Here is a 26,301-nt window from a genome sequence, read left to right as displayed (position 1 = left end):
ACAGGACATGATCATGGTCCACTGGAGGTATCAGTGGCACCAGGACTCAGACAACAGCACTCCTGTAGGGCAGCTGCTGGGTGTGACACGAATCTGGACCTATTCTGTTCCCCTCCTCATGCCAGGATAGCACTGCTCACTAGCAGACACCCCCTGCCCGATCATGGTGCCACCCCTCACTGTGACTGCTCCTATCACTTGAGTTATAACGAAGTAAAACCAATCCTCATTCCACTTTCCTCTCATGTGGCTGTAACCAAAGGTCAGCTGTGGGTAGGACCTGACGCCACATGTGCGAACGCCCCGTCCCCCAGCCTGGGGGGGCGTGTTTTTGTTGTAGCTGGAAGAGGTGGCTTTCGAAGCAAGAAGAACAGCCCCACCGGACTCCTGGCATCCCTGGCCCACAGAGGGCTTCAGGCAAAGACGCTCCCCTGCTCCAGGGTGGTGCTGGCTCCCAAAGCACGAGGGAGTAGCCTGGGTGGGGCTGGTGAGGGAGGGCACATGCAGGCCCCTGGCTGGGGAGTCAGCATCTGGTTCATGTACTCTCCACACTCAGACACTCTTCAAGTGTTTATTCCATAATCAGTTACTGTAGATGATAGAAACTCAATTGTATATAGGTTAAAAGGAAAAAATATACAATTTCACACATTATATCCAGTTGTCAACCCAGATAGGTATACAGGTACAATACAACATAGAGTAGATAAAGGAAATCTAACAGCTCAGGCTTACAGCACTGAGGGATCCAAGAAGAATGTCACCACCCATGATAACAAAATTCAAGTGCTTTGAACAACCAACTGGAGGCCTATCCACAGAAGTCTTTGTTTCACAGGATGAGCCCTGACATGGAGTTCCATGATTCCATAATTTCCAATTCTTTGCTAGCCCTTTCTGTTTGTGGGTAAACTGCTCTCTTCCACCTTTCTTTAAGGCGAGCTCACATGAGCACTACATGCCAGGTGGGGGAGTCCCGTCAGGAGCCACGGAGGCTTCACCGAGCCCTGTGGACGAGCCAGGCCCACGGTGTGTGGGAAGGACACCGGGGAGGAGAACGAGGAGAGGCTGGACCATCAGGAAGCTGCCTCACCCAAGTTCAGGGTCAGAAGGGCCGTCACCTGCCTGACCCCACCCAGGGAAGGATGGAGGAGGCTGACTGCCGACCACACAGCCTAGCCTGAGCAGGGCAGCTGCCTCTCCATCCTTCCATCTGTAACACCCATCACCCTTCGCAGGCCTCCCTCTGCCTCAAGGTGAGTTCACTTAAAGAATGTGAATGTGAAAGCGTGAATTTGGGACATAAACTGCAGAGCCTGCAGGGCCACAGTTAGAGGGTCTGGTCCCAGGAGGCGGCTGTTACACAGCACTCTGGACACCACAGCAGTAAGGAATGTGGCCCATTGTTGCCAGAACTTTTTCTCCAGAAAAGCTGAAAATCCAGATTCATATTTATGAGCCCCCTGATTCCTAAAGGATGCAGTTTATTCACATTCTGGCAAAAACATTTTTAAGAATAAAATAAGTGGATAAAAATAAGAGCCAACTGGGCAGACCATAGACCCTCGCACCCTGCCCACTTCCTGTCATTTCCACATCAAATCTGTCTGAGGCATGTGTATCAGAATTTCTGGGGTCTTAGCTGTTCACAGGACACTTTCTGGATTTTCACTAAGCCCAGAAGACAGTACTCTGACTCCATTCTTGTTCTTTGGAATTTTTCAGTCTTAAAGGAAACTCAAATTGGGGCACCCTTCTCTCACGTTAAAATATTCCAATCACATACATATTACGAAGATAGCACCTCATCGAACTGAGGGAGGGGGCTGCTGACAAATGGGGGTAGCAAAGAATTCTGAAAAACCAAAGTAGTAAGAGAAAAGCTGAGCTGTTTTCTTCCAGTGTCTCTGATACCCACACATGGCAGCTCCTCCATCCTCAGGCAGCAGACAGGCCTGCCTCCCAGCCTCCTCGACCTTCACCACTTGATGTCTCGGCTGTTAGCAGGATGCCCTGGGCCCTGGTACGCGGTATGCAGGGCTTCCTGGACTCGGGGGGAGTCGGTGCCATCCAGCCACTCCTGGTACAGCTCCTGCACATGGGAACTGGTCTCCGGGAGCCGCACGGGGATGTCAGTGTAGATGCCTTTCATCTTCTGCAGCAGGGCCTTGTCCACGCACCCATCCTCGGTCTGGGCTTGGCCTCTGCCGTTAAGGCACCCTGAAAAACAAAGGGAGCTTAATCTTTCCCTCCTTTCACCTTTTTTTTTGGCCGCACTACATGGCATGTGGGATCTTAGTTTCCCGGCCAGGGATCGAACCCTCGCCCCCAGCAGTGGAAGCACGGAGTCTTAACTGTTGGACCACCAGGGAAGTCCCCCACCTTTCATCTTAAAGGGACGATGGTTCTGGAAGAGAGGAATGACAGCAGTGTGTAGTGTCTCGTGGCCAGAGCCTGGAGCTGGACCTTGGGCCCCAAGACCCCGGTCACAGGCTCATAGTCCCTCCTATTTACATTACCCGTGAAATGTTTTTATCTAAAGCCGAAATAACTTGCCAACCTTTTAGAAGTGAGTGGCTATGTACGCAAATCTGGATTTCCAGTTTCTCTTGAAATTTATCAAAACCAGGAGAACATAGAAATTACTAATGAACAGCTAAATCACTGGTGTCTACATAATGTGTGCATCCACATCTGGGCTGCACAGGGGAGAGGGACGGTGGATGGAGACCCATGAGCCCAACACCCTAACACCTCGGCCTGAATAAGGAACATGCCTCCTATGTATTGGCGCTACTTATTTTCAAACGTGTTAGATGATGTCATGACTTGTAAGATAAAAATTCATTTAAGCGAACTTGCAGCAGGACTTCCCTGGTGGTCCAGTGGTTAAGACTCTGCGCTCCCAATGCAGGGGGCCTGGGTTTGATCCCTGGTCAGGGAATTAGATCCCACATGCCACAACTAAGAGTTTGCATGCCGCAACTAAAGATCCCACGTGCCTGCAACTAAAGATCCAGCATGCCGCAACTAAAAGATCCACATGCAGCAACAAAGATCCTGCGTGCCGCAACTAAGACCCGGCACAGCCAAATAAATAAATAAAAACATGAAAATAAAAATAAAAGAATCTGCAGCAAATTTCCAAACCTCCCTCCGCTTATCCCTTGGCTGCACCCAACAGCTGCCCTCTGGACCTCACATCTCACTTGCCCAGGGGCTGCTTCTCTCTCCTCAGATCCCAGCTCCTGCTCCCCGAGCTGATGCTCTAACTACAGGGCACAAGTGAGTCCTGCTGAGCCTCTACCCTGATCGGCATGCAGGTATGGGGTGCCTCTCCTGGAGGGCCTGCATGGACCCCTCAAGCCCACAGCTCCCCCGCTGCCTCCTCGTCCTCATCTCCTGTCCACTCCTCCACTCAGACCATGGGATCTACCTTCCGTGTCCTGGTCCCTGGAGCGAGGTCCCCAAGGCTGCCCATCCCCCACGGCCAGCGCTCGCCTCTCTGCCCTCAGCCACCCGCACTGGGGCCTCCTCTCCCTGAGCCCGTCTCGCACCTGGATCCGCGTCCCCCCCCCCCAGGTATTTCCACCTGCGTATCTTGTGGGCACCCCCCACCCCAGAATGGTACAGACATCCCTGACCCCCTCTCTGAGTTGGCTCTATCACCACCAAGGGGCCTGATGGGCCATGGGGGCCGCACGCTTCCCTCCTGCCCGACTCCACCAGTAGGTCCTCTTGCGGGACCCCTACCCCCTCTCATTGGCCTCCATCCATCACACGGGTCTCTCCCATCACTCACTGACAAACCTGGCTGGAGGAGGTAGGGGCCATTCAAGCTACCAGGCAGTCTCAGTGTTCTCGACACCAGCTGCTACATGAGCCGGCTCTCAGCTGGTGTCACCCAAGCAACTCTTCTCTGGGACCATGTCCCCAAGAGGTTTTCCAAGGTGACATCTCCCAGCCTGCATTTTCCAATATGTGGGTGTGAGAGGGACCATCACGCCACAACCACCAGGGCAGCATCCACACTCCCACAAAGCCCTTGGAGCTGAGTGAGGCTGGGGGTGGCCAATAGGGCCCGTTTCCTACAGGGCTCGGAGGTGCCCAGCTCAGCCTGGGCCCCTGAGTCTTACCCCCGGCACAGGCGAGGACCTCCACAAAGTGGTACGGGAACTTGCCCTTCTTCAGCTTTAGGACCACGTTCTGGATGTTTCGAAAGCCATAAGCAGCAGCAAAGCGCAAGAGAACCTCCCCGCTCTTCTCGAGGGTGACCTCCTGGAAGTCTTTGTTCCTATAAAATCAACAGCACAGACTTTCATCTGTAGGGTCCTTCCTCTGTGGTTTGAGGATTATTTCCAGTCTAAGTTTGGAGTGTCAGCAAAATTTAAAAGTCTGTGAATAACACATAAAAGGCCTTTCGATCTTGACTGGTGTAAATTCTATAAATAGGACCTCCCTCCCAGACCTGCAGCTGGCTTTGCAGGGCGGGGGTCCTATTTATAGAATTTACACCTGACAGGCAGCACTGACCACACAAGAAGACAGACAGAGGCCACCCCAGCCCCACACACCTCAGGGTGCGGTAGGTGACCTCCCCCACGTCCTCGTTGAACAGCTCCTTGGCCGCATGTCTGAAGATGTGTGCCAGGTATCCGTCAGAGCTGGCTCCGTCATGGCGTCTAACCTCCTCTTCCTTCATGTCTCCAAACCTCACCAGGCAGGAAAAGTGACAGCAAGAATTAAATCCAACTCCCTAAGATTTATGATCCAAGGTTGCGAAAACCTTTACAAGTATTTAGACTTTGGGCAAAAACCTCATCTGTGTTGGGTTTCACTGGCTGACATGAAGCCTGCAGGTGCAGGCGCACCCACCACTGCCCGAATGACTCCTTTCCTCTGGCTGCACGTGTGTGAAGGGTACGACCCTTAGAACTTCACAACTCGGGGCATGAGAACTAGGCATCTGAGGGCCACTTGAGAGGGCACACCATCTGTGCCCGGCCAGGACGAGGCCTCTGGGTCAGCCTGGGCCCAAGCACAGGCTCTGGCCACAGGCACACCAGTCCTATGCTTACAGTCCGCCTTCCACACCAGGGCCACACGTGGGCCTGATGTCACTGCCGGAAGGATCTGCTGCGCAGCCCGTGTGTGCCCTGTGGCCCTCGTGTGCTCTTGCAGTCTGTGTACACTCTGGGGAACAGGATGCAGCAGGACTACGGTCAGTGGTTGGGGTCACCACTGATGGCAGAAACCCAGTCTGCTGCTCTTGGGCAAAGGGACCTGAGGGAGCCACTCTGTGTCTGGAGGTGGCTCCCATCCCCAAGTAGGTCCAGGTGTAACGTCAGGAACATGTGAAGTTCAGGAGTGGGGGGTGCTGGTGTCCACTCCATGGTGCTGCGCATGCTCTATGCAGAGCCAAGGGTCGTACGTAGTGGGGCAACAAAGGGAGTGGCCCCCGAGGCCAGGGGCCTCACCACACCCATGCTTCAGTGTGGCATGTGGCCTCACTGTAAAGGAGGGAGGCCTTGGGACATGCGCCTGGCAGAGGTCACAAGGTCACACAGGAGGCCCCCAAGGTGCAAGGGTGCGTCTCCCTGCAAAGCCACTTACAGAGTGTCCAGAGCAGCGTCTCTCACCGAGAGGTCACTTTGTTCCATCATCTGAGTGATTTCACCTACAGACAAAGAAGCGACATAAGATGCCGTGACAGGACACGGCCCACATTTCCTCAGGAGCTGCTCCCGGTGTCACCTCCTTCCCCCGGAGGACATTCTAGGTTACAATGACCTTGGTCATCACGCCTGTCACAGGCAACAGATGCAAAGTAACACTGATGAAATGCCAGGGAAGAGTCTAATTCCTCCTTCTGCCCCTGAAACGGGGGCTTCTACAAACGTCTCCCAGTGTTTTTGTTTCCTGAGTGGAAAGCTTTCATGTGGATAGGATGACAGTTATCTGCAACAAGACCGATCGAAAATCAGGACCACTTTTGTATCTCCCTTTGCACAAGGGATCCTGAAGAAACCCTTAACACTAAGGGTGTATCCTGAATCAACTGCTGTGGTGTCAGGTGTGTGTGAGAAGACTGAACATCTGTGAAAAAGAGTAAAAATCTACTGTATTCAAAGAAAAGATGCCCGAGTGTGCTCCTTAGGAAAACCCATCATCTAAGGTGAGCAGAGGGCTGTGGCTGAGGCTCTCCCACCCCACTCACCCCCATCACCGCCATAGGAGCCTGTGCGGTGGGGACCTTTCCACGGGCTTCCATGTGGGGAGTTTCTGGTCAGGGGACCCACTGTCCTCGGAGGTTGCCAGAGAGCCAGCCACTCAGCCTCCATGCCGTAGGGACCTGTTTTCAAGGCCATTTAAAGTACACCCAGCTGGGCTTCAGCAAAGACTTAATCTACCTCTCAACTGATGGCAGCATTCCGAACGGGTCTTGAGGATTCCAGGGAATCACTCCCATCCCAACACTGAGAAGGTGCTGCGGGCTCTCTGCACAAGTCCAGGGGCAGGGCCTCCACGAGGAGTCCCCCAGCAATGTCCCCGGTCACACATGTGCTTTCTGCTTTGCTCTGAAGGAGGAAGCTTCAGTGTCCCCAGTGTGGTTGTGTGTCAGGCCCTCACCGCAGACACGCACTGGCCGCGGGGCTGGCCTCCCCCTGCTGCCTTTCCCAAGGCCCCACCCTCACCTGAGGTTAGCACGCAGTCAGTGCCCCGGGAACCCCTCGAAGCCGTGAGAACATCTTCCTGAAGGGCCTCCAGCTTCTTATCATAGCAAGGGGCCACGATGACATGGAAAATCTTGTCTGGGGACAGATTCTGTGCAGGAAAAGCAAATCCACGTTGGGGGCCATGCAGAAGGGAGGGGGCAGCTTAATGTGCTGGACCCAGAACATGCCACAAGGGAGCAGGCCTGGTGCTTTCTCGGGGTCCAAGACCCGGCTCCCACAGACCAAGTTCCTGAGCCGCAGCACCCCCAAGCCCACCCACGGCGCCACCTCGCTCAAGACCTGCTGCCTGGACACTCACAGGGAGAAGCCAGAAGCTGGCCTGTTTCCCCTGAACTATGCACGTGGTGACCAAACATCGTGACAACAAGCCGCTGCTGGACTGTAAATGAACGCCCAGCCGTTTTCCCTGCAGACTTTCCAGATGCTTCCCAAGAGACCAGGCCACCCCTCTCCGTGCCCCTGGCTGAGCAGGAATTGGTGGCAATGCCAGAAGCTGGAAGCTGAGTGACCAGGTGTCTGGATGCCCCCTCAATCAGCAGGGCCTGGGGCTGAGACCACCTTGCACGCCCGGTGGAACCTCCCCTGCCCTCCCTCGCTTGCCCTGAGTTCCCATCAGCACCTGTCCTCACATGGAAGCTCGTTGCCTGACCTGCATGCTGCCCTTCAGGCCGGCTTACCTGCCGTCTGGCAAAGTAGTCCTTCACCAGGGATCCCATAATCTGCTGGGGAGACTTGGCAGTGCAGAGGTGGGGGGTGACAGGGTGACCTAGCACCCGCTCAGCATATCGGACCCAGCCTGAGGAGGAAAGGGCCCCGTGTCAGCTCCTCGTGGCTGCCTCACCCGGAGTAGAGCAGGACACGTCTTCTTTCAGGAGTGCGAGACAGGCTCCCTCTGACCAGGCCGCCTCTCCTCAGCGGCTCGGCCACGGGAATCCCAGGTGCGTCTGCCACAAGACTGGAGGGTGCCGGGAATGCGCGCCTCCCTCGGCCCCAGACCAGACAGAACAGAGCAAGAGGAAGGTAAGAGCTGGGGTTGCAGGTCTCCCCAAATTGAGAACAAGCTTGAAGGAGCAGCTACGAGGTGGCGTCCTGGGCGGCTTGGTTCCAGCTCCACCTTGCCAGCTGCAAAGTTGTTCTCATAGCCAGGATGGGTGGCCACAGTTCAGACAGGAGCCAATGGCCACCAGGCCTACCCAGCTTCACTCACCTATTGGAAATTAACAGCCCAGTAATTGCCCACTGTTAGGACAATGCAATATGAGAAACCCACACCCCCAAGCAATGCACAATAAGCAGCACAACCTGCAGCGTGCCCACGGCATGCCCAGCATGGCCCTTAGCATCTCCCCTGAGTCGCTGACTCCCACAATGCCTTGTGAGTGCACCACCGCTGCCATAGATTCTGGGGCGGACTGCAGGTCAGAAAGGTCAGCGGACCAAACAGCCAGCAGCTCAACCTGCAGGAGCAAGAGCCTGCTCCCTTCTTCCGCTGGGCACGACCTGGTGAGGAGAGCGTCTGGTGACACTGCTGATCCTACAGCAGTGTCTGGTGTGCACACCACAGCACCATGAAAGGGGTGTCGGGGGGGGGAGCGGGGGCGAGGAAGCCTGGAGACAAGCTGCCCACCAGAACCCTGGGGCAGCCGCCTCCCCATGCCCACTCCCGGAAGGAGGAACAGCAAGCACCAGCCAATCCCATCTGAACAAACTCAAACCACAGCCATCACCTGCTTGCAGGCCTGAGCATACTCAGGCAATGTCCATGGTCACCAGCATAAGCCCCTAAGAGAAATGCTGCTGGAGGATGGCTCCCCTCGTTCCCAGCCTCTGCACGTATACACAGAATGGTTCACATTAAAAAAGAAAAACTAGGGAATTCCCTGGTGGTCCAGTGGTTAGTACTTAGCGCTTTCACTGCCGGGGCCCCAGGTTCAATCCCTAGTTGGGGAACTAGGATCCCACAAGCTGCATGGCGCGGCCAATAAATAAATAAGTAAAAAGAAAAAAGAAAAACTATCAAAGGTCGTTGAGCATTTGCGGGCTCAAGGCCACTCCCACCACAGGTCTGGCTTTGTAAGGCCCCTGTGCACCCTGGTCTCAGCGCCAGTGCCCACACATGCAGACTCGGCTCTCAGGCAGACCCCAGCTCCATGCTGCGGGTGAATGTGCTATGTGCTGTGAAGGCCTCACACAAGATCAGGCAGAACACCAGGCGGTAGGAGCCAGGGCCCCGGAGAACCTCCTGGCCAGGGCGGGGAAGAGGACCAAACAGGCATGAGGAGGAGGAACCGGGTCACAGGGTCCACAGCACCTGGCACAGACACCAGACAGGCTAGCACTTTCTCACGGGCACCCCTGATCAGAACTTGCCACCAGCACCGGCGTGGGGCTTGGTAAGCCCCGCTGGCCCCCCAACTTGGTGGCAGCATGGATGTGGGTAGGGCACCCAAATCCCACCCTGTCAGACTACCCACCTCTTCACAGTGACCCTCTCTAAAGGCAGAAAGGGAACCTGCTCAGAGAAGTGCCTGGCACAAGGTTCCCGCTCTCCAGACACTCTGCTGGGTTGGAGAGATTATTTCCCACACTTCAGCTCAATGAGTGCTCTTGGCAGGATACCACACAGCCCAAGGCCCGTGAGCATGTCCAGAGCTGAGCAGCTCAATACCCCCTCTCCCACCCACCCCTGCTGGGCAAAGGTGCGTCGGCAAGGTGGTGCTCCATTGGCTTGTGGGCAGCAAGGGCCTGCCCAGATGTCCCTATCCCGGCCTGGACGTGCTGCCCTCCAGTCTGAGGAAGCATGACTGGGACATAGGGACCCTGTGTGCAGAAGCCTGGCAAGTCAGTCCAGGACCACCTATAGCCTGATTCTGCGCACCAGGTCAAATCGTCCGACTTGGTGTTGTTTTAATTTCCCTAAGTTGTCACAGGGAAGCAAAATGTCAGCACCAAATTCTAGAAAAGGGTTAGGTCCGAACCAGATCTCACCTCATCTCCCCGAATTTGAGAGGTGGCATAAACATGAACAACAGATACAGTTTTAACTGGCTTAGCTACGAAGAGCTCCCGAAGGAAAATGCATCATTATCTAGGAAGAAAACTCGGAGAAGCTCCAAACCCACGAGTAAACAGCCCTGAGCAGCTCAGGGAGACCACCAAATGCAGCAAACACCAAGCTGGAGGAGGGGGAGTGGCTGGTCTGCAGCAACAGCAGACAGCCCAGGTCTCCACCAGTGCTGCGCTCACTCCAAGGACAGAGGGCCCATTGCTTTCTGCAGGAATCAACCACCTGCTTACTACCCAGGTCAGCAGGGCTAGTTCCTGCCAGGAGTGGAGGCTTCTGTCCCAGGCTCCATCCCAACAGGGCCTCCCACATAAGGAATCCATCGCTATCTGAAGGTTTGGTGTCAGGACAGCACAGGAATTCCTGTGATCCTGCCGACAGGAACGTGGAATGGGAAGTCTGGAACCACCGCCCTGGGGGCACAGGCCGAGCTCGGGTCATTTTATACTGCCTCTTCCTTGGATGGGTGGGAATGAGCCACAGTGAATGGCTGTGTGGCATCGAGTGAGGGCCCCACAAGGAGCCGGTGCTGGGATCCCAGGGGCAGGGGCATCTCTGCAGTGCCCTTGGAGAGCCAGGTGGTTCCCCGAGACCTCAGCTGTGCATATCTACTCCTAAGCAGCTGCAAAAACACCCACAAGGACGTAAATGCAGAAGTGGACACCACGGTCCAGCAAAGTGTGCATTTAGAGTCAGTTTATACATAGACTCTGGATACAGAAACTGCCTGACACGCCTGGAGAGCTGGGAGCATCCACGTGGGGGGTCATCTTTCCAGGAGGACAACCTACACACGGGAAATAAGCCCCACCTGATGCTGATGACCTCTCACCGGCCCGTGGGCCGCTGAACAACATCGTTCAGTTAATGAATCAACCCATGGGCCTCTTGGACAGATGGCAAATTTCCTTTCCATGGTTTTACGACTGGGTGGAAAGTATTTCCAAATTCTAAGCAACCATAATGTCAACGTTCAACTTTATTAAATCGTAATCCTAATGACTGATGGGCGACATGTAAAATGCTAGAAAAATTTGGAACCATGGTGGGGGAGGAGAGGTAAACTGAAAATAGAAACGTGAACAAAAACCTAAGATTATGTAGACCATAACTGGGCTCTCACAGACCTGATTTATTTAGAAATAATTTTTTCACTAAATGTCACTTACCAGTACAGCACTTCCTCCCTTCCCTTAGGCATCATCTTTAAACATTTTCTTATTCCAAAACTTTCTATTTTTCCAGAATTAAAAAACCTGTGATAAAATTTCTCTACCTCAGGCACCAAGCTCTATATAATAAAACTAATTAAAGACTGGTTTAAAAAGTGCTCCAGGATGGAATCTGGTATTAATGTAAAGAAATATTTTTTATTATGTAACTTCTATTTAAGCTGGCAAAAGATCCATGGGTGTTCATATTATCTATAATTGTTTGGACATTTGAAATATGTCATACTTTTAATAAATATGTTGGTCGATGTAAAACTACTCAAAGCTGAAACTACTCCCCAAGACCCACTGACCCCCGACCTCATCCACTGCCTAGGCCTGCCCCCAAACGTAGACTGATGTGAAAAGGTGCTTCAGGCACCCAGAGGCCCAGCCGCAGGCCCTGTGCTCACCAGGACAGGCAGAGGTCAGCATGGGTAACGTGGGCTCTTCCTCATTGTGCTGGCGGAATCGACGCACAAATTCTTTTTGACTCTCCAGGATGCTGAAATCTGCAGCGATTGTTGTATCGAAGACATAATGCACCCCTGCAGGGAAGAGAGGCGCATTCGGCTCCACATCACAGAATGTGGGATCTATTCTCAGGGTCTGGAGTGTCAGGGACAAACTGAAAGGGCAGACTCCACAAGCATCGATAGCTGCCGAAGTAGGATACTGTGCCCTTTACTCTTTCAAACAACAGCACGTATCATTTTTCACAATAAAACATATATATTCTCTCTCTTGCTTCCTCTTTTCCCCTTTACATGTACACAAACACCTTACCGTACTCCATATGTAAATTAATGGAATATTACAAGGTACCAGCAGTATTCTCTTCCAATTCACTGGCTAAATTAAATTCCAGTCTGTAATGCTCTTTGATATCTTTAAAATAAACAAAATGAGTAAACTGGCTGAGCATACCTTTATTAAGTTGATTTTTAACTAGCTATTCTTTTCTTAATAAATATTTTTCTTTTTTTAAAACTGAAGTATAGTTGATATACAGAATTATATAAGTTACAGGTGTATGATATAGTGGTTCACATATTTTAAAGGTTATGCTCCACTTATAGTTATTATAAAATATTTGCTATAGGGAATTCCCTGGCGGTCCAGTGGTTAGGACTCAGCACTCTCACTGCCATGGCCCAGGTTCAAACCCTGGTCAGGGAACTAAGATCCTGCAAGCCGCGTGGTGTGGCCAAAAACCAAATTTTTTTTGCTATATTCCCTGTGTTGTACAATATATCCTTGCAGCTTATTTTATACCTAATAATTTGTACCTCTTTATCCCCCACCCTTATAGTGTCCCTCCCCCTCTTCCCTCTCCTCACTGGTAACCACTAGTTTGTTCTCTATCTGTGAGCCTGCTTCTGTTTTGTTATATTCACTAGCTTATTATATTTTTTTAGATTCCACGTATAAGAAATATCACACAGTATTTGTCTTTCTCTGTCTGACTTAATTCACTTAGCATAATACCCTCCAAGTCCATCCATGTTACTGCAAATAAGTTCTTAATATTGGAAAATAAACCTAAGACAAAAGAATGTGCTCTCAATTACAATAAAATAAAGCAAGCAAATAATTTTAATATCTGCAGCTGGTCTAAACCTTAAAAGCAGCCAGTTATTCTTAAAAAGAAATATTATGGGGCTTCCCTGGTGGTACAGTGGTTGAGAGTCCGCCTGGCGATGCAGGGGACGCGGGTTCGTGCCCCAGTCCGGGAGGATCCCACATGCCGCGGAGCGGCTGGGCCCATGAACCATGGCCGCTGAGCCTGTATGTCCGGAGCCTGTGCTCCGCAATGGAAGAGGCCACGGCAGTGAGAGGCCCGCGTACCACCACCACCATCACCACCACCACCACAACAACAAAAAAGACATATTATGGGGACTTCCCTGGTGGAGCAGTGGTTAAGAATCTGCCTGCCAATGCAGGGGACACAGGTTCGATCCCTGGTCAAGAAGATCCCACATGCCGAGAAGCAATGAAGCCCGTGCGCCACAACTACTGAGCCTGCGCTCTAGAGCCCACGAGCCACAACTACTGAGCCCACGTGCCACAACTAATGAAGCCTGTGTGCCTAGAGCCCGTGCTCTGCAACAAGAGAAGCCACTGCAATGAGAAGCCCGTGCACTGCAACGAAGAGTAGCTCCACTTGCCGCAACCAGAGAAGGACCACGCGCAGCAACAAAGACCCAATGCAGCCAAAAATAAAAATAAATTTATAAAAAATAATAAAGAAATATTATAAATATTGTGTCACCTTAAAGAGTTACCTTAAAAATATCAGTTTCACTGTGGATATATTTTCTTTATTAATATTAACACATAATGCCCAATTATTTATTTTTTAAAAATCCCCTCCCAAAAATAGGGCCTTTCACTATGAGAAAACAGAGCATCTAATAACTTCGATCTCTGGTAAAACTAAGCTAACCTTAGGCTTTTTTTTTTTTTTTTTGTGGTACGCGGGCCTCTCACTGTTGTGGCCTCTCCTGTTGTGGAGCACAGGCTCTGAATTCGCAGGCTCAGCGGCCACGGCTCACGGGCCCAGCCGCTCCACGGCACGTGGGATCTTCCCGGACCGGGGCACGAACCCACGTCCCCTGCACTGGCAGGCGGACTGTCAACCACTGCACCACCAGGGAAGCCCTAACCTTAGGCTTTTTAAGATTAAAAGCATAAAGGATGACTTAAGGAGTCCACGCTGGTAGCTGCAGCCTTAGTTTTGATTGTGGCAGGCAGTGCACCGAGAAACAGCTCCAGGCGGAAAGCAACACGGAGCAGTGAGGCAGGCAGACCAGTGCGAGGACATTTAGTCTACATGTCATCTTATTTTATTAGTAATCCCAATGTGTTTACATCTTTAAAAATCCATTGAGGAACAGTAAAAACTCTTATTTGGCAAATGGCTCAAGTTCTCCTCTTCTGAGCCCACCTGTAGGACACTCTGGGTTGGAGGGGAAGTTCTAGTCTGACATGACAGACAAGACAGAAGCACTCTTATCACTGTTTGAGGCAGTATTACTCTAGTATTCATTCACATTTGAGTCCTCACGTACTGACCTTTCATTCTTCACACAAAGGACATAGCCCATTCCCTTCCTGCTCTGATCTTCAGAGAGCTTCCTGGGAAACCAGATGCCAATCATCGTAGATGTGATTCTCTATCGAATAAACGCCCTCTGTAACCACTATGAGCCAGGCGACTCGACATTGCTGGGCAAGCGTGGGTCCCAGGTGTCCCCAGCTACGTACCCTAAGATGGTCATTTGCTGTTCCCGGAGGGGCCAGCCCGGCCGTAACACAACACCCATCTGCATGGCAAGAGGGTAAGTGACACCTGCCTATGCATGACACCATGCATGGGTCAGAGAGACGGTCCTCTTATGTTCCACAAAACTCTCATGGAAGTTCTTACCTATCCTGTGCCCTTGAAAATTGAACTCTAGAGATTAAAAGGGCAGTTAAAAACTCAAGTTATAAATTCAAATTAAATCAAATTTATTTGCTATAAATAATATCAAAAGGCACCTCACCAAGACTTTTGAGGAAGCCACAGAGTCTTCTGGATGCATCAGTCACACTGAGGCTGAATTTAGCAGCAAAATAAGGCAGAGACTGAGGACATACCGACACTGCCAGCACCTTGTGCTTTGAGGTATCACATTTCTAGGAGAAATAGAGAAGAACATTGTACATGTGGTGATTACACAAGGAGTGAAAGTAAGACACCTTCGTGAAAAGTCTAGAACAAACAGAATGTAACAGATGCCCTATGGAAAAACTAATAAAATATACAAGACACTGGCAAGCACAAAGAAAAAGGAGAAAAAAATGAGAATGAAAAGAATGAGACATTCCAAGAGATTTTATCAATTTTAAGAACAATATTAAATCAGAAATATATACATCGATATTATACATAAATGCAAACATCTGGAGAAAATGGATAAATTTAAAGGAAAAATAAAAGTTATGTACAATATTGGACTATAAGTAACTGAAATGACCCATAACAATGAAAATACATGAAAATGGGGCCCTGAGGTCTGCCCCCAAGAGACCTCAAGCCCAGGTCACTTAGTGGCAAATTTTAGCAAATTTTTAAGTAGTAGATGATCCTCATTTTCTGTGAAGTCTTTAATAAATACCAAACAAACAAGCGTGAAACCAGGCTATCACACCCTGAATCCAAAACCAGATGCTGGCAGTTCAAGAAATCCCTAGAAAAATATGAACAATTTGAGTTTAGAAGAATGCTGACTCATCACGGACACGCAGGATGTAACCCAGGGGAGCAGCATGAGCAAGCATGTCGGGCATTAGAAAGTCAGCAGTGGGATCCCTTGACCTGGGATTAGAGGAGAGAAGATGCAGGATTATCATGACAGAGACTGTTAAGGTCAGACACTGCCTGCAAATGAGGAAAAGCAGAAACCTGGACAGAGGTGTTCAGTGGTCACCTTCCACCACAGTCTACCTGTGGACTGGTCACAGGACAGTCTGGTCCTGTCCCCATGCCCCTGCCTCGAAGCTCAGGCGAGACAATGCTGAGGCTGCCTGTCTCCTCTGGATGGGATTTCACTTTCATGTGATGCCTGGGAAACCCACACCCAACAAATCCATCAGGGCACCAAGCTGGCACACACCGACCTCCAGCTCCCTCACCAACTCCTATGATGCCCGAGCCAGCCAGGCATGGTTTCTGTGGTTTGTGACCAGCAGCATCCTAATATAAATTTGGAAGCAGGAACAAGGGGGTGCAAGTTTCAAATGCTACTGGAGGAGGAAGAGCAGAGAGCGGTCTGTCCCCAGCTTCAGGAGCCAGACTCGGCACTTCCTGCCCCTCTGTCTGACACCCTGCCCAGGGAATTGCGAGGACGCACTCCTCACTTCATTCTCACTCAAATATCACCTCCTCTGAGGGAGCCGATTTATGACCAAGAGGGGATCAGCCTGAGCCCAGAGCCGAGGGCAGCAGGGAAATAGAAACTGCTTTTTCCTAATGACAGCCCTGACTGACTGACTCAGCCAAACCCAAAACCTCTCCCACTTCTAAGCTTTCAGTTTCATGAAATAACTAAGCATTTCCTTTTTATGCTAGTCTGACTTGGGTATCCATTTTCTATAGCCAAAATGCTGATTGGTATGAGTATCTACATCTCTTTAATAGTAAAAGATTCTGCAAACATCTATTTAATAGTAAAACTTTACCAGCATTTCCACTAAAGTCTGAAACAAGACATTAGTACTATTTTTTAAATTATATTTTATTATTATTATTTTTTTAATTGGCCACGCCACACGTGGCATGTGGGATCTTAGTTCCCCGACCAGGGATCGAACCTGCGATCCCTGCATTGGGAGAGTGGAGCCTCAACCACTGGACCACCAGGGAAGTCCTGACATTAGTACTATTTTTATCACTACTGCTATTTCAGGTTGATTTAAAGGTCCTAGACAATACCATAAGAAGAAGAAATAAGATATACAAAGACTGGAAAAGAAAAAATTTGTTACCTGCAGTCAGTACACCTAGAAAAAAACCTGGGCCTCACGTGGGCCAAAGTGCCCAGGACGGTGTGTAGAGCCGGTACACACACTTCCTGGGAAGCAGCTGTGAGAGCACAGAAACACCCCAGGCCAGAGTGAGGGCGAAGAGAGATGTGCTTTACAGCCTCATCTGCCTCCGCCTTTCCTGTCTTTCCCCTTCACCTGTCTTCCTGTCACTACTGGAATACAAGTGACACTGAGTAGTTCCGTCTGTACAGGGAGTCTGCAGGGATGAACTGAAGGACCACAGCCCTGCCCCAGGACGCAGAGCCTGTGAGGACAGAAGCCCTGCCTCTGAGAATGCCCCAGAGGCAGAGCGGCAGCAGCTGAGCCACCACACTATCCCATGACCAAGCACTCAGAGGCCTCCCCCAAGCCAGGGGAGCCTGGTCGGTGGTGCCGGCCATAGTTGCTGCCCACATCAATGAGGGAGTGTGACTGTGGGTGCGGTTTTGTTCTGACAGGGCTATGGAGAGGGTCAACTACAGCAAGGGACACAGGGCCAGGGCCAAGATGCACTCCCCAAGCCCGAGCAGAGGCTTCATGCCTCACCTTGACCTCCACCCACCTCTGGCGCCAGAAAGCGCCTGGGATGCCGTACCTTGTTAAGGTTCAGAACTCGGAAGAAGTCCTTGGCGTTCTGCTGGGAAACCTGGACTCCTTCCTCTGCAGAAACACAGCTGTCACAGGCCAGGCAGTCACTCAGAAATATCTTGGCATCAGCCAATTTATGGAATTCTCCTTTCTACGAAAGAAAGATGATGCTCTGGCCTGATTCTTCAACAAAAACTCTTTAATACTTGCTTCTTTAGAAAAAGTAACAGCGCAAGCATAATACAGAAAACTGGTGCAAAACCCCTGAGACATCCAGGCCAGGCCTGGAGCTTCAGGTGCTGCAGCCACCATGGTACCAGGGTCCCACGGATGGCAATATGCGGGGAGCGGGCCAGCACCGTCAAATGTGGCAGGAGGAGAGCTACACTTCTGGGCTTCTCCTGCCCCCACGCCTCTCCCTGCTGCCACTGGGGGCTCCTGGCTTGGCCTGCTCTGCACTCCCCGTTGAGCTCGCCCAGTCCCACGGCTCCCCACAGAAGCCTCCTGTGGAAGCCCGCAGACTGGCCTCCCTGAGAGGCTTAGCACTAACGTATTTCACTGCTGACCCGTGGGCAACAGGGCCCTCACGTCACAGAGCTGTGACGCTCAAACTCACACATCAGTGACTCTGCTCCCTTAGACACCAAGACAATAACCCTTGGCTGCTTCGTCTTCTCCTGGCTGCTCCTGCGCCCACTTGATCCCTGCAGCTCCCTCCCTAGGCAGAGGTCCACCAGAACACAAGCCACACCTCCGATGGAGGCCCTCATCACCGTCACTCCTCCCAGCTCTCACCTCTAGCCACTCTGGCCCTTCCTGCTCTGGGTCTCCCTGAGGGAAATGCTCCCTGAGAGCCTGGCTCACCCCTCGGACCCTCGCAGACACCTGCCAGAACAGCACCCCCTGGCATCTATGTGTTGCCTCTTTTCCCTGAAATGCAAGCTCTGAGGGAGCAATCTTGTCTCATACCCTTCTGTTCTCTGACATCTCCTGTATACAGAAGGCACTCAATAAATATTTCGTGGATGAACATATGAATATTCTGAAGCCTACCAGAGCCATTTCAACAGCCCCTGATGGTTGTACATTGGTTCTTCTTTCAAACATTTGGTGAGAGAGGGCTCGCGGTGGGGGTGGTGTGGTCCTCCCGTCCACAGAAGCTCTGAACAGGAGTGCACAGTCACCTCCGTCCTCCCCATGTGCCCCGGTGTCACTGTGCAGCGCTCACTCCGGGACCTTGTTATGTTGCAGATGCTCATTCAGGAGGTATGGACAGGACCCAAGGGTTTGCACTTCTAACAAGCCCCGAGGTGGGGCCAGAGCTGCTGCTCCAAGGGTCTGGAGCACATGGCTTGGCACACAGCTGGTGCCTAATAGGTACTGTTGAGTGGCACTGAGACTTCTGCCTCCACTGCCCCTGCAGAGGTGCCCAGGACCACACTCTGAGCCGCCGCAGGCAGCAGGGCTCCCTCCCGGCCTATGAGCCACACGCCACCCTGTCATCCTCATCCTCTGCAGGCTTTCAAGGGCCAGGCCTGGTTCCTTCCCACCTGTTGCGGTCCTTCCTCTTTCTCCTGCTGCCTCTTAAACACAGGCATTCTCTGCAGAAGCCTATCCATCGGCCCTTCTCTCCAACCAGCCTCACTTCTCAGAGCAGCATCAGGCCCCTACTCAACCTCTCCAATCGCGGTCTCCAGGGAGCTCTCTCCCTCCCAAGCTCCAGACTGATATCCTGCAAAGCTCAGTGTCCGTGCAGCTCAAACTGCACTCAGCTCCCTGTGCCGCACCCCCTTTCCTGCTTCTGCCACTCTGGCTGGCCCACCCAGGCCTCACCACCCTCAGCCTCCCAAGTAGTTTCCTTCTATTCTTCCCCTACTCTAGTCAGCTTAAGCCACCTGCCTTAAAACATGCATCCAATCTATCTCCCTGCCCTTAACACCTTCCCTGTGCCTGATGAGCTTTCACCCCATCCCTACATCCCCCACCCTCAGTTCTCACCACCCCTCAGGGCCCACTCCAGTAGCCACTTTCCTGACTGGCTCTTCCCATCAGGGGGTCCGCCCACTGTGCTGGCAGGGCGCCCACTTAAGCCATGTACACACATTATCTCCCGGCTACCACAGCCCTGGGAGAGAAGTAACCCAACTCCCCATGTCACTGATAAGGAAACTGGGGCTCCCAGGGTTAGATGTCTGTCCAAGGTGATGTAGCCAGAGGGTGGGTGTGGGAGGCCCCAGGCCAGGTGCTCTGGGGCTGGAGGGCCCCAGGTGCTCCCTGCCTCTCTTCTGCCTCAGTGCCCTGGGTGCTTGTCTCATCCCCTGCTGCTCACTAAGGCCTACAGTCACCAGAGCACACAGCAGCACTGGTACATGACAGAACCAGATCAAAGCCTGTCTGACTCAATGTTGTATTAGGACTCCTAAACTAAAGAGGAAACCTGCTGCTTGCTTCTTCCATGTTGCCAATTTTCCATTTCTAAAACCGGTACCAGTACTTTTTAAGGGAAGAAATAACCTTAACCTCCCTGTACCGCATCCTCCTCTCTGTAAAATGGGGACAACAGTAGGGCTTACTTGAAATGCTCATTCTGAGCACGAAATGAGATCACATGTATAAAGCACTTTCTCTAGCGCCCAGCTCAGGGTATGCACCTAGTAATTGTAAACTGTCACTACTGGCTAAGGAAAACCTAAAAACTCAAGAACTGAGAGAAGAAACCATTAGAAAAATAAACTTACAGAATCAGGAAATCTGAATTATTTTATAAATTACCTACCTAAAATCCCATCTAACAGAATAGAACTTTTCACTAAAAAAAAAAAAAAAAAAAAAGAAGGTTTAAACATTACAGCTCTATTTCTAATAAACAGCCAAGGACAACATTTTTCTTTGTCCCTAACATGGTATGTCTTGGCTTGGTGTATTCTGTGAAGAGACACTGTTTCGTGCTCTTACCTTGAAGATCGTGTGCCTCCAACTGACTGACTTGCACGTGTGGCCCCTGGCAGGGGCTTTTTAGCCCCTGCATTTCTTGCTTCTTTCTTTCTTACAGCAATGATGTACCTGGTGATGTGAGCCCCCAAAGAGGAGAAAAACAGCAGCAGCTGTTTACCACAGGCTGATACAAAACTGAAAAATCTACTTGCCTCTCCATTCTCGTGGGCTGGACTTGGTACATCGACTGATGCATTCTCTTGGTCATCGGTTTTTGTTTTTTTACTACATTCCTTGAAAAGGCAAAGGAACATATGAAAGAACAACTTTTAATCTGACTCTGTGAATTTAAAAAAACATACATACTTGCTGATGAATTCATCACATGTCTCAAAATCTTTTCTACAGAAATAGAAGCACTTATAATTGTGGACATACAAACACACCCATACACACCTTTATACCTGCATTGTTTGCAGCAAATGAAAACTAGAAGCAATGTGGCCTCTCATGACAGATAAATTAATGCCAGACTACCTGGACATGTGTATACTTGGAATACAACAAAGGTTGTGTGTAATGCAATGAAAAGGTATCTCCTATATAACGTTGAGTGAAAGAAACAGCAAGTGATGGAATAATATTTATGATACGATCCAATTTTGAAAAAACAAACAGAAACCCCCCTGTGCATCACAGCCTAGAAGTAAGTGGGTAACGCTATCACAGTTACCGTGGTTACCCAGGTAGCAGAAGGCCCAGCCCGTGTTTCCTTCCTGCACTTCTGTGTCGTTTTCGTTACTGTAAGCACTCAAGTTTTTAGGTAGCATAAAGCCCCCTAAAAACACTGTTGATCACCGTATCGCTAATTCACACCAAGGATGGTGTCTACTGTGAGTGCCCTGACTGGTAGCAAAGGTTGGTCGGTTTTTCTGGTGGTTTTTGGCTTCGAAGGTACTTTGAAAGGATAGACATGCGCCCCGACGTCACGCCGCCTCCGGGAGACGGGAGCGGGAACCGGACGCGCGGGTGGCCCACCCTCAGCGACCTCCACCCCCGAGAACGGGAGCTGCGGGCCGGCGCCCGGAGGTTCTGTCAGCGACGACGCGGAGGCAGAGGCGCTCGGAGCTGCCAGGCTCCCGACGCCCCCGAGGCCCCAGGCTCTGCGAGCGTAGGCTCCTCCCGGCCCCGGCCCCTGACCCGGACCCCGCCCCGGCCCGAGCGCGCGGAGCCCACCTTCCGCGTGCAGTGCTCACACTTCATCTGGAGCGGGGCTGGCAGGTCCGGGTGCGCGGCCTGAGCGGAGCACCAGGAGACGCGGTCACCGCCACCCGCCGCCCGCTGCCCGCCACCCTTTGTTGTCTTCGGTCCGACGCGGCCCCACCCCTCGCCGCTCCGCTCGACCAATGAAAGCTCCGGGAGCGAGCGAGCCACAAGCCTGAACCAACAGGAACGCGTAGAGGGCGGTGCGGCTCCACGCTTCAGGGCTCTGCCTAGGCCAATGAGACCGCGGGAAAGGGGCGGGTCAGGCCCTGGAGCCAATAGGAGCACGCGGGGCGGAGCGGGCGGGACCCCCGCGGAGACCGCTGCCGGTTCCCCGGTGGGTTTCCGCGGCGTGCGGGTCTGACGGCGGCTCTCGGCGAGCTAGCTCACCGTCCCAAAGGGACGGCCCGAGATCGTTCCTAGAGTGCTCGGGCGCGTCAGCTTGGCGCCAGACGCGCGCTCCGCTCCGGGCCAGCCGAGACGGCGCCGCCCCGCCGCCATTTTCGCCCCGAGAGGCGTCACGTAGGCCCGGCGGGGCGGCAGTGCGCACGCGCGGCGAGTCGGAAGCACGTGTCGCCGTCGGGAGCGCGAGGCACCTGTGAAGCGGTGGTGCTGGACCTGCGTCTTTCCGCTGCCTCTAGCAAACCGGGGGTGGTGGTGGGGGATACAGGGCTAAGTGGAGATGCTGAACTCTGTCCACTGTGAACATTTTATGAAGTCTGTGCATGGTCATCGTACCACCGGAAATGAGAAATACACCTGGAAGAAAAGCATAAGGGTGTCTCTATCAAACACCAGCAGTTCACAGGAATCTCAGGAATGGACCCTTCTTCCTCCTAACCTTGGCGGGGGGGCGGTCACAGAGGTCAGCAAAACATTCAAGTATATTCCATGTCCCAGAACCTCACCAGGATCTTAAAAATTTCCCCATTAAAACCTTTTTTTTTTTAATAGTTTTTGGCTCGTACCACTTTTTTTTTTTTTTACAAATGCCATCAGTTAAATTCAGGAGGTCCTAACTGGCTGCCAGATTAACCCATTGTATTACTCAAATCTATGTCAGCACCTCTCAGAAAACATCTTCAATTATCAGCTCGAAGAAAATAATAATTTTAGGTTGTTATTTGTATATATTTCGTTAATGTTTTAAAAACATAAACAGTATCATCATGTGTGAAAAAAGCAAGTTACAATTAGTTTCATCAAATGTGTAGTTAGTGTTCAGGTTTCTGTCCAGGTTTCCCCAATGGTCTCACATTTTTCTAGTTTCAATCAGGATCTAAATAAGGTTCAATGTTTTATTAGTCTATATTTCAATTGGTTTCTGTGTTTGTCTCTCTTAGGAATCTTTGTTTCTAGAAAAAAAAAAATAAGGCTCACTTAGAAGTTAACAAATATAGTACAGGGAGTTCCCAGTCTTAAGGTTTTGGGAGTTTTTTTTTGGTTTGTTTTTTAAATCTGTAGGTTCCATCCACATACCCCCCTCTCTCCTTGCGTATCATAGAGAAATCAGGTTGACTGCAGGGTTTTCAGCAATCGCTGACTGCATCCATGTGGAGTTCTTTAGCATACCCTTATTCTGAATTTTCAGCAAAGGGTAGTTAAAACATTCTAGTGGCTTGATCACAGGTAAAAATTTTTTGTCAAGACTACATAGATAGTGTTGTAAAATCCCTTCAGGGGGTTCTACTGTCTGTCCTTCTTGTGATGTTAATTAGCAGCCATTGATGAGATTGCCTAGATTCATTAGGGTGATGTTTTAAAAATTATTTATTGGCTGTGTTGGGTCTTCATTGCTGCGTGAGGGCTTTCTCTACTTGCTGTGAGCAGGGGGCTACTCTTTGTTGCATTGCACGGGCTTCTCTCGTTGTGGAGCACGGGCTGTAGGGTGCGCGGGCTTCAGTAGTTTCACACGAGCTGTAGAGCACAGGCTCATCAGTTGTGGCGCATGGGCTTAACTCCGTGGCATATGGGATCTTCCTGGACCAGGGCTCAAACCCGTGTCCCCTGCATTGGCAGGCGTATTCTTAACCACTGCACCATCAGGGAAGCCTCATCAGGGTGACGTTTTACTCCTATCATTTCTTCTTCACTTATTAGCAGGACTTCCATAATGAGAAATTCCTCTTATCCACTATTTTATTATTCTGTTGAATTCTTCTGACAAGACATTAATACTCTCTTTGCATTTTAAAAAGATAAATTTATTTATTTTACTTATTTATTTTTGGCTGCGTTGGGTCTTCGTTGCTGTGCGTGGGCTTTCTCTAGTTGCGGCAAGCGGGGGCTACTCTTCATTGTAGTGCATGGGCTTCTCCTTGCGGTGGCTACTCTTGCTGCACAGCACAGGCTGTAGAGCGCAGGCTCTGCAGTTGAGGCGCACGGGCTTAGCTGCTCTGCAGCATGTGGGATCCTCCAGGACCAGGGATTGAACCCGTGTCCCCTGCATTGGCAGGCAGATTCCTAAGCACTGTGCCACCAGGGAAGCCCAGTCTCTTTGCTTTTTAATACATTTCCTTGTACATTTCTTACTTCAGCCCTGACATCAGTCTCACTGGAGGCACTCTGCTACAAAACCACTTAGGGCTTGCTGGGGAAGGTGGTGGATGCTGGGTGCAGTTGGCCAGTGTGTATTGTAAAAGCTGGACACTGGAGAAGCCCTGTGTACTGCAGAAGCCTGTGGATCCAGCACAACAGAACCAGAACCAGGAAAGGAAACTCTTCCTCCAAGTGTCTCCAGCACCCTCTATTGACAAAGCTTAATATCATGTCAGAGAGCACAGAACAAAATAAGGGCTCAGATGCATTTTCATAGAACAGGCAATGAAGTCTGAATTTGGAAGAGATATAACGCATTGATAACTGGCAAAATATGCAGATTTTACTCAGTCCCCTATTTATGGATTTTGTATTTATTTCCAGACTTTTGCTCTTATCGATATTCAGCAGGATTTTAACCAAATCAGACATCATTTGTTCACTCATTTAACATTAGTAGAAAGCTAGTCGAGGCTTCATTTTTAAATGGCTTGTACTCTAGTAAAAAAGGTGAAATTATGCAAATAACTGTAATGCAAAGTAGAATTTTCTGGGTATCAACTCAGTTCTCCCTAAGTCCTAAGCAATTAAGATCACTTTCAGCTGCACCAAGCAAGAGGGACTTAAAGGAGGTGCCAACCAATTCAAATGGACCTTCAAGATGGTGTGGGATCTTACCAGAGAAGGCATTTCAAGAAGATGGAATGTGAGCTGAGGCATCAGGTGAGGAAACCTGCCGCATTCAGGCAGAACCTTCTTCTTTTCCAGCTTAGCGCATAAGTTCTCTGAGTGTGGTTCCCAGAGCAGCAGCACCGTGTACATTTCAGGCACCATCCTGCTGGGAACAGGTCCAACAGTCTGTGTTTCAACAAACCCGCCAGGTGATTCTGAACCACAGGCGGAGAGTATATGGAGACTGGTAAAATAGAAAAGTCATCTCCAAATATTTGACATTGTGCCTATATTGATAAAACATCTAGGGTTATACATATCCATGTATGTATATTTCTTTATAAGGTAATATGCACTGTGTATTAATCTTATGTAAATTATAAGACACATGACAATAGATATAAAAACATAAAATAGGAATACAAGCTCTAGTATGTTTTTCTAGCACTCCACAGATCGTCTTGACCATCCCAGTTTGGAGGTCACTGAAGCAGGCAGTGGCCGTGTTGTGGAGGCTCTCCTGTTCCAGGTAGGGTCCTTCTCCATCTGGTGGAAAATAGGCAAGTCACGGTCCTGCTTGGAGCCTCATCTGGGGGCTGTGGGGACAGGTGCTGAGTGTTTTGGTGGAGAGTGGAGCAGGGAGGCCACCGAAGCGGCCATTCAAGATTTTCCTGGAGAAAACTGTCTCTCCTACTACAATCCTCCTTCCCAGACACTGGGGCAAGTTTCTGAGCAGCAGCAAAACTGCCATCACGAACATGTGAACGTTCAGTTTCCCCAGCTACACTGAGTTTTTTGGGGGGTCAAGGATCTCTGGTTTTCCCCTACCCTCCTCCACTGTGCCTTGCAGCATTGTTCAGATTTAGTTTTTTAACCTCCTGATATTCTTACTGGGTTCGCAATTGAATCTGCAGATCACATTGGAAGAATTTACATTTTTACAATAATTTTCCAGTCCATGAACAAATATCTTAGTTCTACTTTAATATTTCTTATTAAAGTTTTTACAGAATCTACCATAATGTTCGTACGTATCTGTTGTGAGGTTGACTACGTACTTCACGTTTTCTCACCATCCTAAGTGGATGTTTCGTAGTACAACCCACCTCACCTTCCTCTGCGGACTTTCTAAGGGTTGTGACCCCAAACGCTTTGTGCTCAGCGCCCGGGCGCGCACACCACACCACGCGGCCGCCTCTGGGGCTACGTAGGCGACCTCCCGTTGTAGCCCCGCCCGTTCTCCCACCTCGAGGGCTGAATGGGGGCCTCAGAAGTCAACGCTCGCCCGCTCCACCGCCAGTCCGGAAGTCAGCTGTCCCATCAGCCCCTGCGGGTCCGGAAGTCAGCCGGCTTAGCCCCCAGCTCCGGAAGTCGGAGGCCGGCGGGTCCTGAAGCCTAGCGGTCCGGTCTTTCCCCGCGTCCGCGCCTGCAGGTTAGTGTCCGCGGTGGACAGGCCATGCCGCCCTCGCGGGTGGGAGGTGCGGGGTGGGCTGGGGGGCGGCTCCCGCAGCCGGGGTCCTGCTGGGAGCGCGGTCTCGGGACCCGGCCCGGCTCAATGCCCCGGAGGCCTGGCGGCGCGCGAGCCGGGCGGGGCGCCCGGTGTGGCCGCAGGGATCAGCGGGGCGTGTCCAGGGTGGCTTGTGCCGGTGACAGGCGTGATCTCGCCCCGCGGGCGGCTGAGTCGCGCGTGGAGACAGATGAGGCATGTCAGGGGAAGGAG

The 26,301-nt window shown here is 51.2% G+C and overlaps 1 protein-coding gene across 1 annotated transcript; it reads right to left on the bottom strand.

Annotated features, from left to right (window-relative positions):
• Nucleotides 1–599: 599 nt before the first annotated feature.
• Nucleotides 600–21,456, bottom strand: NARF (nuclear prelamin A recognition factor). The gene is made up of 11 exons (XM_082860411.1): nucleotides 21,345–21,456; nucleotides 20,317–20,401; nucleotides 17,182–17,321; nucleotides 14,564–14,696; nucleotides 11,426–11,560; nucleotides 7,415–7,533; nucleotides 6,696–6,825; nucleotides 5,614–5,677; nucleotides 4,575–4,712; nucleotides 4,137–4,294; nucleotides 600–2,220 (listed from the first exon to the last, which is right to left on the bottom strand). Exons 1-11 carry the CDS (start codon nucleotides 21,369–21,371, stop codon nucleotides 1,979–1,981), a joined length of 1,371 nt encoding a protein of 456 aa, XP_082716537.1. The 5' UTR covers nucleotides 21,372–21,456; the 3' UTR covers nucleotides 600–1,978.
• Between the last annotated feature and the right edge of the window lie 4,845 nt (nucleotides 21,457–26,301).

The sequence above is a fragment of the Leucopleurus acutus genome (assembly GCF_964270905.1).
Source record: "Leucopleurus acutus genome assembly, chromosome: 19".
Classification (NCBI taxonomy): Eukaryota; Metazoa; Chordata; class Mammalia; order Artiodactyla; family Delphinidae; genus Leucopleurus; species Leucopleurus acutus.
The sequence above is the reverse complement of the archived record's forward strand: the minus strand, read 5'-3'. Positions and strand labels throughout refer to the sequence as shown.